The sequence below is a fragment of the Plecotus auritus genome (genome assembly GCF_963455305.1).
Source record: "Plecotus auritus genome assembly, chromosome: 7".
In the NCBI taxonomy this organism is placed as follows: domain Eukaryota; kingdom Metazoa; phylum Chordata; class Mammalia; order Chiroptera; family Vespertilionidae; genus Plecotus; species Plecotus auritus.
The window spans coordinates 139,848,427-139,863,649 of record NC_137774.1 but is presented as its reverse complement, the minus strand read 5'-3'; the positions used below and the strand labels follow the sequence as shown (position 1 = coordinate 139,863,649).

The window sequence follows — 15,223 nt, the reverse complement described above, 5'->3', positions numbered from 1 at the left end:
TATTTATTTTTAAAGTCATATAGCAATATCAAAAATATGTACATTTCTGGGTATATGAGTGTATCTAAAAGATGTGTATTAATTCATGGAGATGCAAAGTAAAAGGTTTGGAAGGATGTATGAACCCAGTTGGTCACCTATGAGGAGGAAATTAGGAATGACTTTCTTTAAAACTTTTATAACAACCAGCTACTCAGGTGTGCTTTTGTTTTTTTTTTATTAAAAAGGGAATTAAAAATGGAATAAAGAAAATTAGTATCAGAAAGATCATAAGAGTAACATATCAAGAAGTATTTAATGTTCCATATGACTAAATCTTGCCATGAAAGTGCCAAATTTTATTTTCATTTTTTTAAAATATATTCTTATTGATTTCAAAGAGGAAGGGAGAGGGAGAGAGAAATAGAAACATCAAGGATGAGAGAGAATCATTGAGCAGCTGCCACCTGCACGCCCCACACTCAGGACCGAGCCTGCAATCTGGGCATGTGCCCTGACCAGGAATCGAACTGTGACCTGGTTCATACGTCAATGCTCAAACACTGAGCCATGCCAGCCTGGCTGAAAGTGCCAATATTTTTATGTTTTGTTAATACATTAAATAAAAGTTATTTAGAAATAATTGCATATTACTCCTGTCTTCTTAAAACTAATATATTAAATATAATTTACCTTTTCCTTAGTGACTTCAGGTCATTTTGAGCATAATCTGGTGAACTGGGCTTAAATACAATCATTTCTTCAATGGCTCCTTCATAGTGCCAGTGTTTTACATATGTTGTTCTCTGTACTTTGAAATACCCTTCCCTTTTTCTTGCTTCAGGATTCCTCCTTTGCCCTCACGTGCACATTTATACATCTCAAACTCTGGAGATGATCTTTGCTTTCCTTGTTAACAATTACATAGTTGCTTCCACATCTAGCCCTTTAAATTCTATTATTTCTTGGGTCACATAAATACTTGTTTTTCTGCCTACCTAAGATCTTAACTCCTGGAGGACAGGGTCTCTTTTATGTATTTAGTGTCTTGGATAGTACCTAGAAATGTGTTTAGATGTAAGTAACCAAAGTAAGAGCTTTCTAAACAAATAGAGACATAACCTTATGTCTAAGAAACCATTGGTTGCCTGGCCGGGTAGCTCAGTTGGTTCTGGTGTCCTGGGCACCAAAAAGGTTCCGAGGTCGGGCACTTACGGGAGGCAACTGATTGATGTTTCTCTCTCTCTCTCTCTCTCTCTCTCTCTCTCTCTCTCTCTCTCTCTCTTTCTCCAATAAAAACATAACCTTTGGTGAGGATTTTTTTTTAAACCTTGGAACCAGATTCTTTGTCTTTGCTCTCTGTCTTCCTAAGTGTGGCTTTCATATTCAGGCTTGTAAAATGTGTAACATTTTTTAGATAAGTTTTAGACAGAAGCCCTCTCTTGAAGGCAGGAAAAAAAAGGTAAAAGGATTTCTAGCTATATCTTGCCCTTTTATCAGGAATAGAGGAGGTTGTACCTGAAGCCACCCTGTCAGGTTTCTCTTGGGTCTCGTTGGCATCTAGCATATAGTAAAGTATGCAAGGAATATTTGAAGAATGGCTAAATAGCCCCATGAGGAATGTATAAGACTCTTGGCTGACATCAATATTTCCCAGACTGCTGTGGTTTTTAATATAACTGTTTTTCCTGGTCTTTGTTTTTTTTCTTTTAAACAGAACATGATTATATTTAATTATATTTAATATATAAGTTTGATATAACCAAAAAGTGAAACACCAGAGTAAAATAACAACAAAAAAGGGCATTTCATTTGCAATGTATGAGAAATGGTTAGCATCTTTAGTCATAAACAAGCTCTTAAAAACCAGTAACACCATAATGCAAGGAAACTTTTTTTCTTTTTAAATATTTTTTTATTGATTTCAGAGAGAAGAAAGGAGAGGGAGAGAGAGATGGAAACATCAATGATGAGAGAGAAACATCCATCCGCTGCCTCCTGCACGGTAGGGGATTGAGCCAACAACCCAGGCATGTGCCCGGACGGGAATGGAAACACCTCCTAGTTCATGGGTCGATGCTCAACCACTGAGCCACACCAGCTGGGCTCTTTGTTTTTTCTTCCCTATCTTGTCGACAGTTGTTCCTTATGTACGTGTTTCTATCCTGTTGCCTTATTTTTAGACCTAGTTAAGAGCTTTAGGAGGTTTTGACCTTTCCTCTACTTGATTCCATTCTTTTCTTTATTTTGAATTTATGGCTGAGTTGCTGGTAGTTTAAATTGCCAGAAGCTTGAATGCCTCTTATGTACTATATTACTGCACTATATATATTACTGTACTAAATATTACTGTTTCACATAAGTATAATTGTAGATTTAGCACTTTTTCACTTGGTAAATGTTTACTGAACACATGTTATGCAAGTCCTTGTGTTAGGAGCTGAATAAACAAGCAATTTCTAGCTCAACTATTGTTTTTATTGGCTAATTATGAATTGCTACCACGACAAGAGTATTTAAATAGCATTAGTATAGTTAATTTCCTTATCTCTGTGATTTTTCCCCTCTAGCTTAAATGAGTTAATATTACTAAATTAATCTTAGATCCTAATATGCATTTTATTTCATATTTAAGATGATTTTATTGTTCATATGGACCAGTGTGAATGTGTAATTGGAAACAGTTTAGAGGATGGGAACTTTCAAAATCTTTTGGATGAACTTTGATTTTCTGTGTGACATATTAAAAAGAGCATACTTAAAAGAGACATGGGCTTGACCCTAGCTAACTCTGTGGACTTTAGCTTCCCTTCTTTGGATTTTTGTTTGTTTCATTTTTGGTTTATCTATGTTTATGCTTTTTATAATGATCCCTAACTACCTATATAATAAGAAAAAACAAAGATTACAGAGTTCCTTGTGATTTCAGTAATACTGAAACTTGTTTCTGCTTTTATTTTTCAGATTCACGAAATATATTGTGTTACTATGTTTCACTAAATTCTTGAAGGCAGTGGGACTTTTTGAATCATATGATCTCCTAAAAGCAGTTCACATTGTTCAGTTCATTTTTATATTAAAGCTTGGGTGAGTGTGTATGGTTCTTTTTTTCCTTAATGTTTTTTATTTCTTTGAAAATCCTGTTTTAACTGAGTATATTTAGGAAATTTTATGTGGAATATTTTGAAATAGAATACCTAAGGTTAGTAGTACAAAGAGATTGATTTTAAAAATAAATAAATAAAAAGCCCTGGCCAGTGTGGCTTCATTGGTTAAAGCGTCGTCCTGTATACCAAAAGGTTTCCGGTTCAATTCCCAGTCTGGGCACATACCTGGTTTTCAGGTTCGATCCCCAGTCAGAGCACATTGATGTTTCTCTCTCTCTCTCTCTCTCTCTCTCTCTCTCTCTCTCTCTTTCCTCCCCTCCCCAAAATCAATAAGCATATCCCTAGGTGAAATTTTTTTTTACAAAAGGGATTGTTGTACTCTAATAGCTTGCCAAAAACATAGACTTTTTCCTTCATTTGTGTTAAGGAGGGTTTGGCAGATTTCTGCTTAATTGAAGACAGCTAGATTCTCATTCTGTTTCAGCAACAATCTGTTGCAGTATCTTAATGTCAGCTAGCCTCTGAAAGCTCCCTATACACCCCTGAGGGAATAAGAGGAAAGCAAATAATGTATTAGTTTGTGTAGAGATAGACGTCCTAAAAGGGTCTTGGGGGCCCTAGGGATTCCCAAGCCATACCACCAGTATAGTCCAATCTTCCAGCAGGCATAGAATGTTACCTGAGACTTGTCTTGGCACAGATGTTCCTTATTTCCTAAGATAAACCATGCTGGACTGTGTTCTCTACATGTTTCCTTCAAAGTACAGGGTCCTTATATAGTATAAACTTAACATTATTCTGCATATAATAAGAAATTCTAAGTAAAGATTCTCTGGAACTTGAGATTGATAGTGATCACCCTCTGTGTTAATAAAAATATGTTAAAAACTCCTGGGAGTATAATTTTAGTAATAATTATGGAAAGTGATACTTGACTAGGAAATTTTAAGCAATATTTGTATGCATTTTTATATAACTACTAGAGGCCCGGTGCACGAAATGCGTGCATGGCGGGGGGGTGTCCCTCAGCCCAGCCTGCACCCTCTCCAATCTGGGACCCCTCGAGGGATGTCGGACATCCCCCTCACAATCCAGGACTGCTGGCTCCCAACTGCTCGCCTGCTTGCCTTCCTGATTGCCCCTGACTGCTTCTGCCTGCCAGCCTGATAAACCCCTAACCACTCCCCTCCCTTGCAGGCCTGGTCCCTCCCAACTGCCCTCCCCTGCTGGCCTGATCACCCACAACTGCCCTCCCTTGCAGGCCTGGTCCCTCCCAAATGCCCTCCCTTGCTGGCCATCTTGTGGTGGCCATCTTGTGTCCACATGGGCGCAGGATCTTTGACCACATGGGGGCAGCCATCTTGTGTGTTGGAGTGATGGTCAATCTGCATGTTACTCTTTTATTAGATAGGATAGAGGCCTGGTACATGGGTGAGGGCCACCTGGTTTGCCCTGAAGGGTGTCCCGGATCAGGGTGGGGGTTCCCTTGGGGTGTGGGGCGGCCTGGGCGAGGGGCCTGTGGTGGTTTGCAGGCCAGCCATGCCCCCCGGCGACCCAAGCAGAGGCCCTGGGATCTGGGATTTATTTATCTTCTACAATTGAAACTTTGTAGCCTGGAGCGGAGCCAAGCCTTCTGCTCGCTCCTTGGCGGCAGCCATTTCTGTTAGGATTTATGTATCTTCTATAATGGAAATTTTGTAACCTTAAGCGGAGGCCAGAGCAGGCCAGGGCTGCAGAAGCTTCGCTTCCTCCATCACCGCGGGCAACCCTAGCCTCCTGCTCTCTCCAGCTCCGTGGCTGCCGCCATTTCTGTTGGGATTTATTTATCTTCTATAATTGAAACTTTGTAGCATTGAGTGGAGGCCTGGGCCAGCAAGGGCAGGCGGAAAGCTTAGCTTCCTCCATTGCCAGGGAAACCCAAGCCTCCCTCCTGCTCTCTGTGGCTGCAGCCATCTTGGTTGTGTTTATTTGCATATTCCCTCCTGATTGGCTGGTGGGCATGGTGGATGTACGGTCAATTTGCATATTACTCTTTTAGATAGGATTTTGGGAAAGTAAAAGGTAAGGACATACAACTAGTACTTCATTTCTATTAAGATTTGTTATTACTAAATTTTAGATAAGATTGGAATTCTTTTCTTTGGTATTTCAAGTATGAAAAAATATTCTTTTCTTTTATGGCTTTTGAACTGGTTCAGAAGGCAAGTGCAAAAAAAAGAGTTCCCAAAATGATGCAGTGGCTGCCTTATTAAAATAAGTATTGTCTGGCCAGTGTGGCTCACTAGTTGAGCATGAACCAGGAGTCAATTTTGGGTCAGGGCACATGCCTGGGTTTCAGGCTTGATCCCCAGTAGCAGGCCTATAGGAAGCAGCTGCTTGATGATTCTCTCTAATCATTGATGTTTTTCTCTCTCTCTTCCTCTCTCTGAAATTAAACACACACACACACACACACAGAAAGTATTGTTTTAGTATAATTTCTTTAGAGGTTAACATACCTTTCAAGTTATAGTGTATGTATTTATCTAAAATAAGTGTCTTTACTTAAAACCAAATCTTTTATTTAAGATTGATTAATATATTAATGTTTCAATATCCACAGGACTGCATTTCTTATGGTTTTGTTTCAAAAGCCATTTTCTTCTGGAAAAAGTATTACCAGGCACCAGGTGAGTTTTTTGCTGAATCCTTTTTACCTAGCTGCTTCCCAGTCAGTGGGCCAGATGACGGTGCTCTTTCCTTGATCAGGGTTACTTAACGAGTAATTTAAGTGCAAAGCAGAACATTCCCAGCGTTAGCTTGTCTATTCAGAATTGGAGCGTCAAGAATAAACTATGAAGTGCTAAGATAATGGAATTTTTAAAAATGCAGAAGAGGGTATGACATTTTTAAAACATGCATATAATTATTTTTTTTTAGCACAGGATCTTTATTCTGAAAGGTTTACAAGTCAGACATGGAAACATGACCCAGAGCCTATTACAAATGTCATTTGACTTGTTAAATGGAAATAATAATACCTCCCTTCCATAGGAATAAATGAGTTTATACATATAAATTCTTAAAATAGTGCCTAGCATATAGAGTATACAATACATACTATGTCACCCTCATCATCATTATCATTATTCCTTAAGGCATCTGAGGTTCAAGATGCATACCAGAAATGTCCTTCGTTCTGCATAATCTTCTCATATTATCACCTGTTTGGATAGTAGTTATCCCCTATTACATGTTTGCTTTTGGAAATCTGTGCCATGATTTTTTATTAGAATGGCAAATTTAAGTACCTCTGTTTTAGAGACCAAGGTTGTTTTTAAAAATAGGATTAGCCCTGACCAGTTTGGCTCAGTGGATAGAGCGTCGGCCTGCGGACTGAAGGGTCCCAGGTTCGATTCTGGTCAAGGGCATGTACCTGGGTTGCAGGCACATCCCCAGTGGGAGGTGTGCAGGAGGCAGCTGATCGATGTTTCTCTCTCATGGATGTTTCTAACCATCCTCTCCCTTTCCTCTCTATAAGAAATCAATAAAATATATTTTAAAAAATAAATAAATAAATAAAAATAGGATTAATATTTTAAACCACATCTTAACTTTTTTTCTCTCTTTTCAAATTATTGAAGCACTTACTATTCCTGTTGGAAAAGTATTTAAAGACTAAAATATTAAATGTTCCTAGTACATTAGTGATAAACTAATTGGGGGGGAACAGAAAATTGTACTGTATAGAAAAAGATTTCAAGATCCAACAGACTCCTGGAAACCGGAATACTGTCTTCAAATTCAAATTTAGTTAAAGGACCTTAACATTTTTTATTTAATTTCAAAATATGTAATTATTTAGCCTTTAAAATATTTGCATTACCATTATTATATTTCCCTATGTGTAATAAGATTTTCAGATATTTATGACTGAAATTTTTAATGTTTTGTTTCCATTTATAGTGGATCAAAATATTTAAACATGCAGTTGCTGGGTGTATCATTTCACTCTTGTGGTTTTTTGGCCTCACTCTTTGTGGACCACTAAGGTAAATAAAAATAAATATTTTGAATGCTTGTCTATAGCTCTTCATTTTGAATATTGTGTCTTATAAACAACACATTTATTTCTCATAGTTCTGGAAGCTGAGAAATTCACAATCAAGGTGAGATATATTCAGTATTTGGTAGAAGGAGCAAGGGATCTCTCTGTGGTCTCTTTTATAAGGGACCACATGCATGAGGACTCTACCTTTAGGATACATTAGGGATTGGGTTCAGCATATGAATAGGTTGGGGGAGGGCACACAAACATTCAGTCTATAGGACTTTTAAAGTGTACAGTTCTGTATTAGTATATTCATGGAATTTCATTCATTCTTACTGCTGTATAATATAGTCCACTAAATGGATATATTCTAATTTACATCATCTATCTTATCAGTGGGCATTTAGGTTATTTCCAATATTAGGCTACTGCAAACAATGCTGGTGTCTTTATAAGTGTTCCCAAGTACACAAATACAAGAAATCTGTAGGATATAATTCTATGAGTAGTATTGTTGAGTATTTATAGCTTCATCCTTTCTAAGGTAGATAATGCCAAAATATTTTCCAGAGCTGCTGTACCTATTTTTCTCATAATGTGTTACAAATCAAGAGGAAATATTTCTTTTCTTTCACTCTAGTTGAATTAATACTTCTTTATAAAGATCAGATATATTTCATGATTGATATGTTTTATTCTTGTAGGACTTTGCTGCTATTTGAACACAGTGATATTGTTGTCATCTCCCTACTCAATGTTTTGTTCACTGGTTCTGGAGGAGGACCAGCAAAGGTAGAATTTTCCATTGTTAGCTACTTGAAAATTTAAAGTATACATTTGAAATGTTATCCAAAACAACAAAATAGTATCTTTTAACATTTGAAAGAATGCAGGGGCTTTTTCTATTAATTTTACATTTTTCTTACAACCTTTTTGGCATCATTATATATTCCTAGGAAGTTGCATAAATAGTAGAGCAGTGTTCATGCCCTTCACTCAGTTTCAGTAGTAACTTCTTACCCAACTCATTTATACTGTCAAAACCAGGAAATTGAGATTGGTACAATCCATAGACCTTATTCAGTTTTCACCAATCTTAAATACACTCATGTGTGTTTGTATGTGTAGATTCGGGTAACTACTGCCACAGTCAAGATACAGAACTGATTGATCACCACAAACATCTCCTTTATGCTGTACCTGAACCCTTTCCCACCTCATTTTTAATCCCCAGACATTTTTGGAAAATACCTAAGAACTTTATTTAAAGTTTGATGAACATTTTTTATGAATATTTATATAACATTTTGCCAACTAGGCATCCCTATTCAACTTAAATAATTTATGTATTATTTGTTTTTAGTAAATGAGTCATCCATCTGTAATTCCAGTTCTTACAACTGCAATATTTTTATTTACCAAATTAAATGTTTCCTATGCATGGTACACTATTCTAGTTATAGGGGAAAGGAAAAATAAAGTATAATAATCCCCTTAGACTTTCAGGCTAAGTAATGGAGACAAGATAAATAAAATAAAGTAAACAAAGTAATGTGCCGAGTACAGAGTGAGAGACTGTACATTCCACATTGGATCATTAATATTAAAGCATATGCCATTGTATAAGCTTCTCCCCTAACTTATAGAGTACTCCAAAATAAATGTCTAGTGAATTGAAGAGTTTGGTGGAAGATATTTGTAGAAGCATAAAAGTAGTAGGGAAAATATCAGTCACTTTGTAAGGTATATAAATATCTAATCACTATGTTGTACACCTGAAACTAATATAACACTTTATGTCAACTGTAATTGAAAAATAAATTTCAAAATAAATAAATAATTTAAAAAAACCACAAAGGGAAAATTCAGCACATTTAACTTTATAATGATTACAGGCTTTTATATAACAGAAATCATTGTGCAAACAACTAACAGCAGCAAATTGCCACAAAAAAAGCTTTACACTTCATTAAAATATAAGTCAGTTAAGAAAAATGCTTAAAATCCTCAACAGAAATGAGCAAACAGGGAAAAACAACTCACAAAAGAAATATAAAGGACTCAAAACATTTAAAAAAAATTTTGCTGCACCAGTAATCAGAAATGTGTATAGATCTTGCATATCCTCTCATTCGTGTCAGTAATGAATCTCAGCATTTATCCAGGACTCAGTGGGTTTTTTCCTTAGTTATGACTAAAGCACTACAAAATTCTCAGTTGCCCTCTTTGTTAATAAAAGATTAGATTACATTCTCCATATTTGAGTGTTGTTGATGTTGCCATATTCTGATTCAATAAAACTTAAGAAATTTTAAATTGTATGGTTTATGTATACTGACTTTTGTCAAAATATCTACCACAGTAATAATTTATCGAGTGTAGTAGTAACACGTAATAAGTAGAATAGGATCCTCACTTTTCATCTTAAATTTTTATTTCATGAAAGTATCTGGTATTATACCTGTTAATTTGTAAATATAGACTGTATAATAATGCTATTTAAATTGCTTTTGTATAAACTGAAGTATTTGTAAAAACTAAGTTAGTATGTCCTTTCTATAATTTTCTTCTGTCAAAATCCTTTCCCTGGAATGAGAACATAAAATGTTTGTCAGCTTTTAAGTGCCTTATACCTTTACTAGATATTAAAAATAACTTTGCTAGTTTTCTTAATATAGCTTTTTAATTCTTTCCCCTAGAGGAGTGGTACCTAGAATATTGATATTATTATAAATTAACTGTTAGGTCCTTACTAATTATTCTTTACCTAATTGGACTTTTCAATCAAAAGCAGAGTAACATTTGCAAAGATTAATTCTGTGAACAATAATTGTTTGTGTATGGTAACATGGCTAGCCATATTAGTAAGTAGACAATTGAAGTTGTCATTATTGTGTCTTAAGTGCCCTTAAAATATCCTGCAGAATTTATTAGAGGTCTTTACTTTTACCTTACTGTTAATACTGTAAATTTATATTGTACAGTATAAGGGCTCTAATGTCAGGTGTTCTTTTACCTTAAATGTTTATTTGCAAAAAAATTTTTTTAGCATTTGTGTAATCATGGTCTTAAAAATCAATTCTTAAAAAAGCCATTCTTAAGATTATTCTCTTCATTTCCAGACAAGGGGGGCAGCTTTTTTTATTATTGCTGTGATCTGCCTATTGCTTTTCGACAATGATGATCTCATGGCTAAAATGGCTGAACACCGTATCCTTTTGTAACAGATCAGAGTTATTTATTGTTGTAGAAAAATAAAAGACTGGCAGAATGGGAAATGGAGTGACTGAATTAAACTGTCAGAAATTTAGGGACAGTAAAAGTATTTTACGTTGACCTCATGCTAAATAAATGATTTGACACTCAACAAAATCAATCTATTTGCTCCCTTGTAATTTAATAATTTAAATGGTTGTTTTAGAAGTCACTGGCAATTATCTGTATACTACAGGCCTGTTGCACAAAGATTCGTGCAATAGGCCTTCCTTCCCCTGGCTGGCGGCACCGGTTTTCCTCCGGCACCTGGGACCCAGGCCTTCGCTCTGGCCGCAGAAGAGAAGCCAAGCCTCAAGGCTAGGCTTCTCCACTCCAGCCACAGTGAGGCTTGGCTTCTCCACTCCGGCCACAGTGGAGAAGCCAAGCCTCTTCAGTCTTCAGTCTTTGCTAGGGCCGGAGCCTTCAGTCTTCGCTCCGTGCCTGAGTATGCAAATTAACCCTCCATCTTTGTTGGGTTAATTTGCATACTCACTCCTGATTGGCTGGTGGGCGTCGTGGAGGTACAGTCAATTTGCATCTTTCTCTTTTATTAGTGTAGATATATAAAAGCCTAAGCAACTGTTCGACCAGTAGCTATGACACGCACTGACCACTAGGGGGCAGATGCTCAACACACAGGCATGGAAACATGGAAGTTTTTAAATTAGATATTCACTCTCTTGCTCTAAATTATTATCTCGGACTCAGCCCCCAATTCTCTTTTATGTAAACCCAACTTTTGAGTCAAATATGTCTGTTCACTTTCCTCTACAGATATAATTTGTTTTATTTCTTATCCATACATCTTTTTTTGCCTACTCCATTTATCAGAACTTAGAACACCATTTTTTTAGTCTCCTGGTTACAGATACTGCCCAAAAACTTCTTATATCAGTTTACTTTGTTACAATAAAAGAGGGTGCCATGACTTTGAAATGTTTGCAATACAGCTGTCTCCACACACCCTCATTTATTTTTTGCTTGCTTTGATGAGGGCTATGTGGTCAATGACTTAGAAACAGATTTAGGACTGATTTTAAAAGTCATTCTAGCCCCACTGGTGTGACTCGGTGGCTGTCAACCCATGACCGTGAAGTCACGGTTCGATTCCTGGTCAGGGCACATGCCTGAGTTGCAGGCTCAATCTCCAGTAGGGGGTGTGCAGGAAATAGCTGATCAGTGATTCTCTCTCATTGATGTTTCTCTCTCTCTCTCCCTCTCCCTTCCTCTCTGAAATCAATAAAAATGTATATAATTATAATAAATAAATAAATAAATAAATAAATAAAGTCATTCTAAAAGAGGAAGTCCATTAGATAGGAGTTGTCCAGGGGTCCTTGCTCTTGTCCCTTTGTTCTACTTACAGTATATATGTATATGTCTCCTGGAGGTTAAGAACTAAAATTTAACAGCTATATCTTAGGCACTATTATAATTGTTTTGGAGACAACAAAAGGAATACAGATCAGCCAACTTATTAGTCATCGCAAAATTTAATTTTTAAATTATTTTTAAGGGAAACTATTGAGGGTAGTCAGGTTTGGGGCCCCAGACTAGTCTATAGTCAACCTAAAATAATGTACCAAAAATTCCAGGAGGACTTCAGGGCAGTGAGTTAATATTTGCAATTTTTTCCTTTACTCCAACTCACTTAGCTGAAGGACATCATGACAGTGCTCTAACTCATATGCTTTACACAGCCATTGCCTTCTTAGGTGTGGCAGATCACAAGGTATGTTCTTTTCATTGTTGCTAATGTGATCAAAGATTCTGAAAAGTTATAGCAACTATAACTTTAAAAGTGTTTAAAATGACTTACCAGTAATTTACATTAATGCCTGCCATTTAAGTAGTTCAGGAATTTGGGATATGGAAAAACTAGTTCATCTTTTCAAATATTATGTACTTAAGGCCTGAATATTGGACTGTGTATATTTCTAATGAGAATTATCTAATTTTGCTCATAGGGTGGAGTATTATTGCTAGTACTGGCTTTGTGTTGTAAAGTTGGTTTTCATACAGCTTCCAGAAAGCTCTCTATAGATGTTGGTGGAGCCAAACGTCTTCAAGCTTTATCCCATCTTGTTTCTGTGCTTCTCTTGTGTCCATGGGTCATTGTTCTTTCTGTGACAACTGAGGTAAGATCAGGAATTTATTGGTAATAAGTAAAATGAATTGCTATTACTTACAAATTTTAGTTTGGTACATTGTATTTTATTTCAATTTGAGGTTGCAAGTGGCTTAAATTATCTTTGCTTTTTCTTTGTAGTTTTTGAAAACTTTTTAATTTTATTGTTTATAGTCAAGTACCATTATATTTATATACCTTCCCATCCCTATGGCTCAAAGGAATCAGTTGAAATAATTTAATACCCACCACATGTTAGGAACAAGGATTATGGGTCACCTATTATTTTAAAAAGTATTGAACCCAACTGCTTTTGTTTTTAATACTTTGGGGAATATTGTGCCAGTATCTTATAGGTCTTTATTTGGGCATTTTACAAATCATATTGAATCATGAGAACATTTGTTATACATAAAGGGATTAACTTAAACATCTTAAAAGATGTCTTAAAAGATGTGAACTTTATACGGTATAATATTGACCCCCCCCCCAATTTTTTTTTTTAATTTCTAGAGTAAAGTCGAGTCTTGGTTTTCTCTCGTTACGCCTTTCACAACGGTTATCTTTTTTGTCATGATCCTGGATTTCTATGTCGATGCCATTTGTTCAGTCAAAATAGAAGCTAACAACTGTGCCCGCTATGGATCCTTCACCATTTTCATTAGTGCTCTACTTTTTGGAAATTTTTGGACGCATCCAATAACAGATCAGCTTCGGGCTATGAACAGAGCAGCACACCAGCAGAGCACTGAACATGTCCTGTCTGGAGGAGTGGTAGTGAGCGCTATATTCTTCATTTTGTGTAAGCATTTTTCTCCTTAGCAAATTTCTTCTTGGATTCTGATGATTATATCATTTACTCAATTTGGAAATTTATTCAGTGCTTGCATTTAGTGCTGACAGATACTGTGTTAGGTTTTGGTAGCTTAAACTTTTAAACTTTTATAATATATTTTTTTTCTCTTTTTAGCTGCTAACATCTTATCATCTCCCTCTAAGAGAGGACAGAAAGGTACCCTAATTGGATATTCTCCTGAAGGAACACCTCTTTATAACTTCATGGGTGATGCTTTTCAGCATAGCTCCCAATCCATTCCTAGGTTTATTAAGGAATCACTAAAACAGATTCTCGAGGAGAATGACTCTAGGCAGATCTTTTACTTCTTGTGTTTGAATCTGGTAAGATTTTAAAATATAAGTGGTATATCTTAAAAGCTTGATCTTTTAATTCTGACAATTCTGGTATAATTTTAGTAATTCCCAAATTTCTGGTAATAACAAATGGGTTAAAATTACATTTTCTCTTAAGTAGTAGGAAGATTACAGGGTTATAGTCAGACTACTTAAGCAAACAGTGTTTGAGGCATTTTAGAAACGGTTTAGTGTAGTGTTTCAAATCAATAAATATAGTAGCTTTTAAGATGTTATCTTGAAGAAAAACCAAGATGGCGGCATAGGTAAAAACCTAAACTGCTACCTCGCACAACAATTTCAAAACTACAACTAAAAGACAAAACAGACATCATCCAGAACCACAGGAAGGCTGGCTGAGTGGAAATCCTACAACTAGAAGAGAAGAGAAAAGCACACTGAGACTCAGAGGATCTGCAGGAGGCAGAGGTACTGAGACGCGCACACAAAGAGGACAGGCAGCTGAGTGCGTGACTGGCTTTCTCAAGCGGGAGGGAGACAAAGGCTCCCAACTGTGCTGAACTCCAGTTCCGGGCGAGACTCTGGGGACCCAGACTCATTCGGGGAGAAACTGGACTGTCAGGAAAGAGACAAGCACACTGAGACACAGAGGAACTGTGGAAGGCAGAGGTACCAAGGCGCGCGTGCAGAGAGGGCGGGCAACTGTGTACGCGGCTGGCTTTCTCAAGCGGGAGGAAGATAAAAGCTCCCGACTGCACTGAATGCCAGTTCCGGGCAAGACTCTGGGGACACAGACTCAATCGGGGAGAAACTGGACTGTCTGGCAGAGGGTAGAACTCAAGGGCGGCTTTCTCTTAGAGGTGCTTGCAGCGATTACCACGGGACACTGAGACACAGGGGCCTATTAGGGCAGGCCTGACGGGAAGCCATTGCTGTCTGCTCCGCCCTGAGACTCCGCCCCATCCAAGCTGAGCACAGAGGCTTTTGCAAGTCTTGTCTCATAAGGGTGTCTCCAGCACAGAAGTTCTCCCAGCGTAGACACAGCTGATCCTCACAGCCAATTGGCCTGGAGGTCAGTTCCTCCCAGTGATACCAACAACAATCAAGGCTTAACTACAACAAGACTGTGCACACAGCCCACAAAGGGGTGCACCAAGTGTGTCCACCTCAGGTAACCGGGGAGGCTGAGCCACTGGGCCCTATAGGACATCTAGCACACAAAGCCACTCTATCAACTCAGGGAAGCAGCCAAAATGCGGAGACAAAGAAACAGGTCATAGATGAGAGAAATGGAGGAAAGCAAACAACTGGATATAGAGTTCAAAACCACGGTTATAAGGTTTTTCAAGAATTTTCTAGAAACCGCCGATAAATTTAGCGAGACCCTCGAGGATATGAAAAAGGACCAACTAGAAATTAAGCATACACTGACTAAAATAAAGAATATTATACAGAGATCTAACAGCAGACTAGAGGATCGTAAGAATCAAGTCAAAGATTTGAAATACAAAGAAGCAAAAAACACCCAACCAGAAAAGCAAAAAGAAAAAAGAATCCAAAAATATGAAGATA

General features: G+C 37.1%; 1 protein-coding gene across 2 annotated transcripts in view; it reads left to right on the top strand.

The window, feature by feature from the left end:
- Positions 1-15,223, top strand: part of SLC30A5 (solute carrier family 30 member 5) — a 33,622-nt gene that overhangs the window by 4,441 nt on the left and 13,958 nt on the right. Inside the window, exons 2-10 of one of the 2 annotated variants that reach the window (XM_080677734.1) lie at positions 2,944-3,066; positions 5,689-5,755; positions 7,032-7,117; positions 7,821-7,908; positions 10,239-10,326; positions 12,027-12,103; positions 12,339-12,509; positions 13,013-13,301; positions 13,470-13,678. In XM_080677734.1, the coding sequence (XP_080533860.1) occupies positions 2,944-3,066; positions 5,689-5,755; positions 7,032-7,117; positions 7,821-7,908; positions 10,239-10,326; positions 12,027-12,103; positions 12,339-12,509; positions 13,013-13,301; positions 13,470-13,678 (1,198 nt within the window). The remainder of the gene's footprint in view (positions 1-2,943; positions 3,067-5,688; positions 5,756-7,031; positions 7,118-7,820; positions 7,909-10,238; positions 10,327-12,026; positions 12,104-12,338; positions 12,510-13,012; positions 13,302-13,469; positions 13,679-15,223) is intronic. The other variant, XM_080677735.1, reaches the window with a different exon arrangement.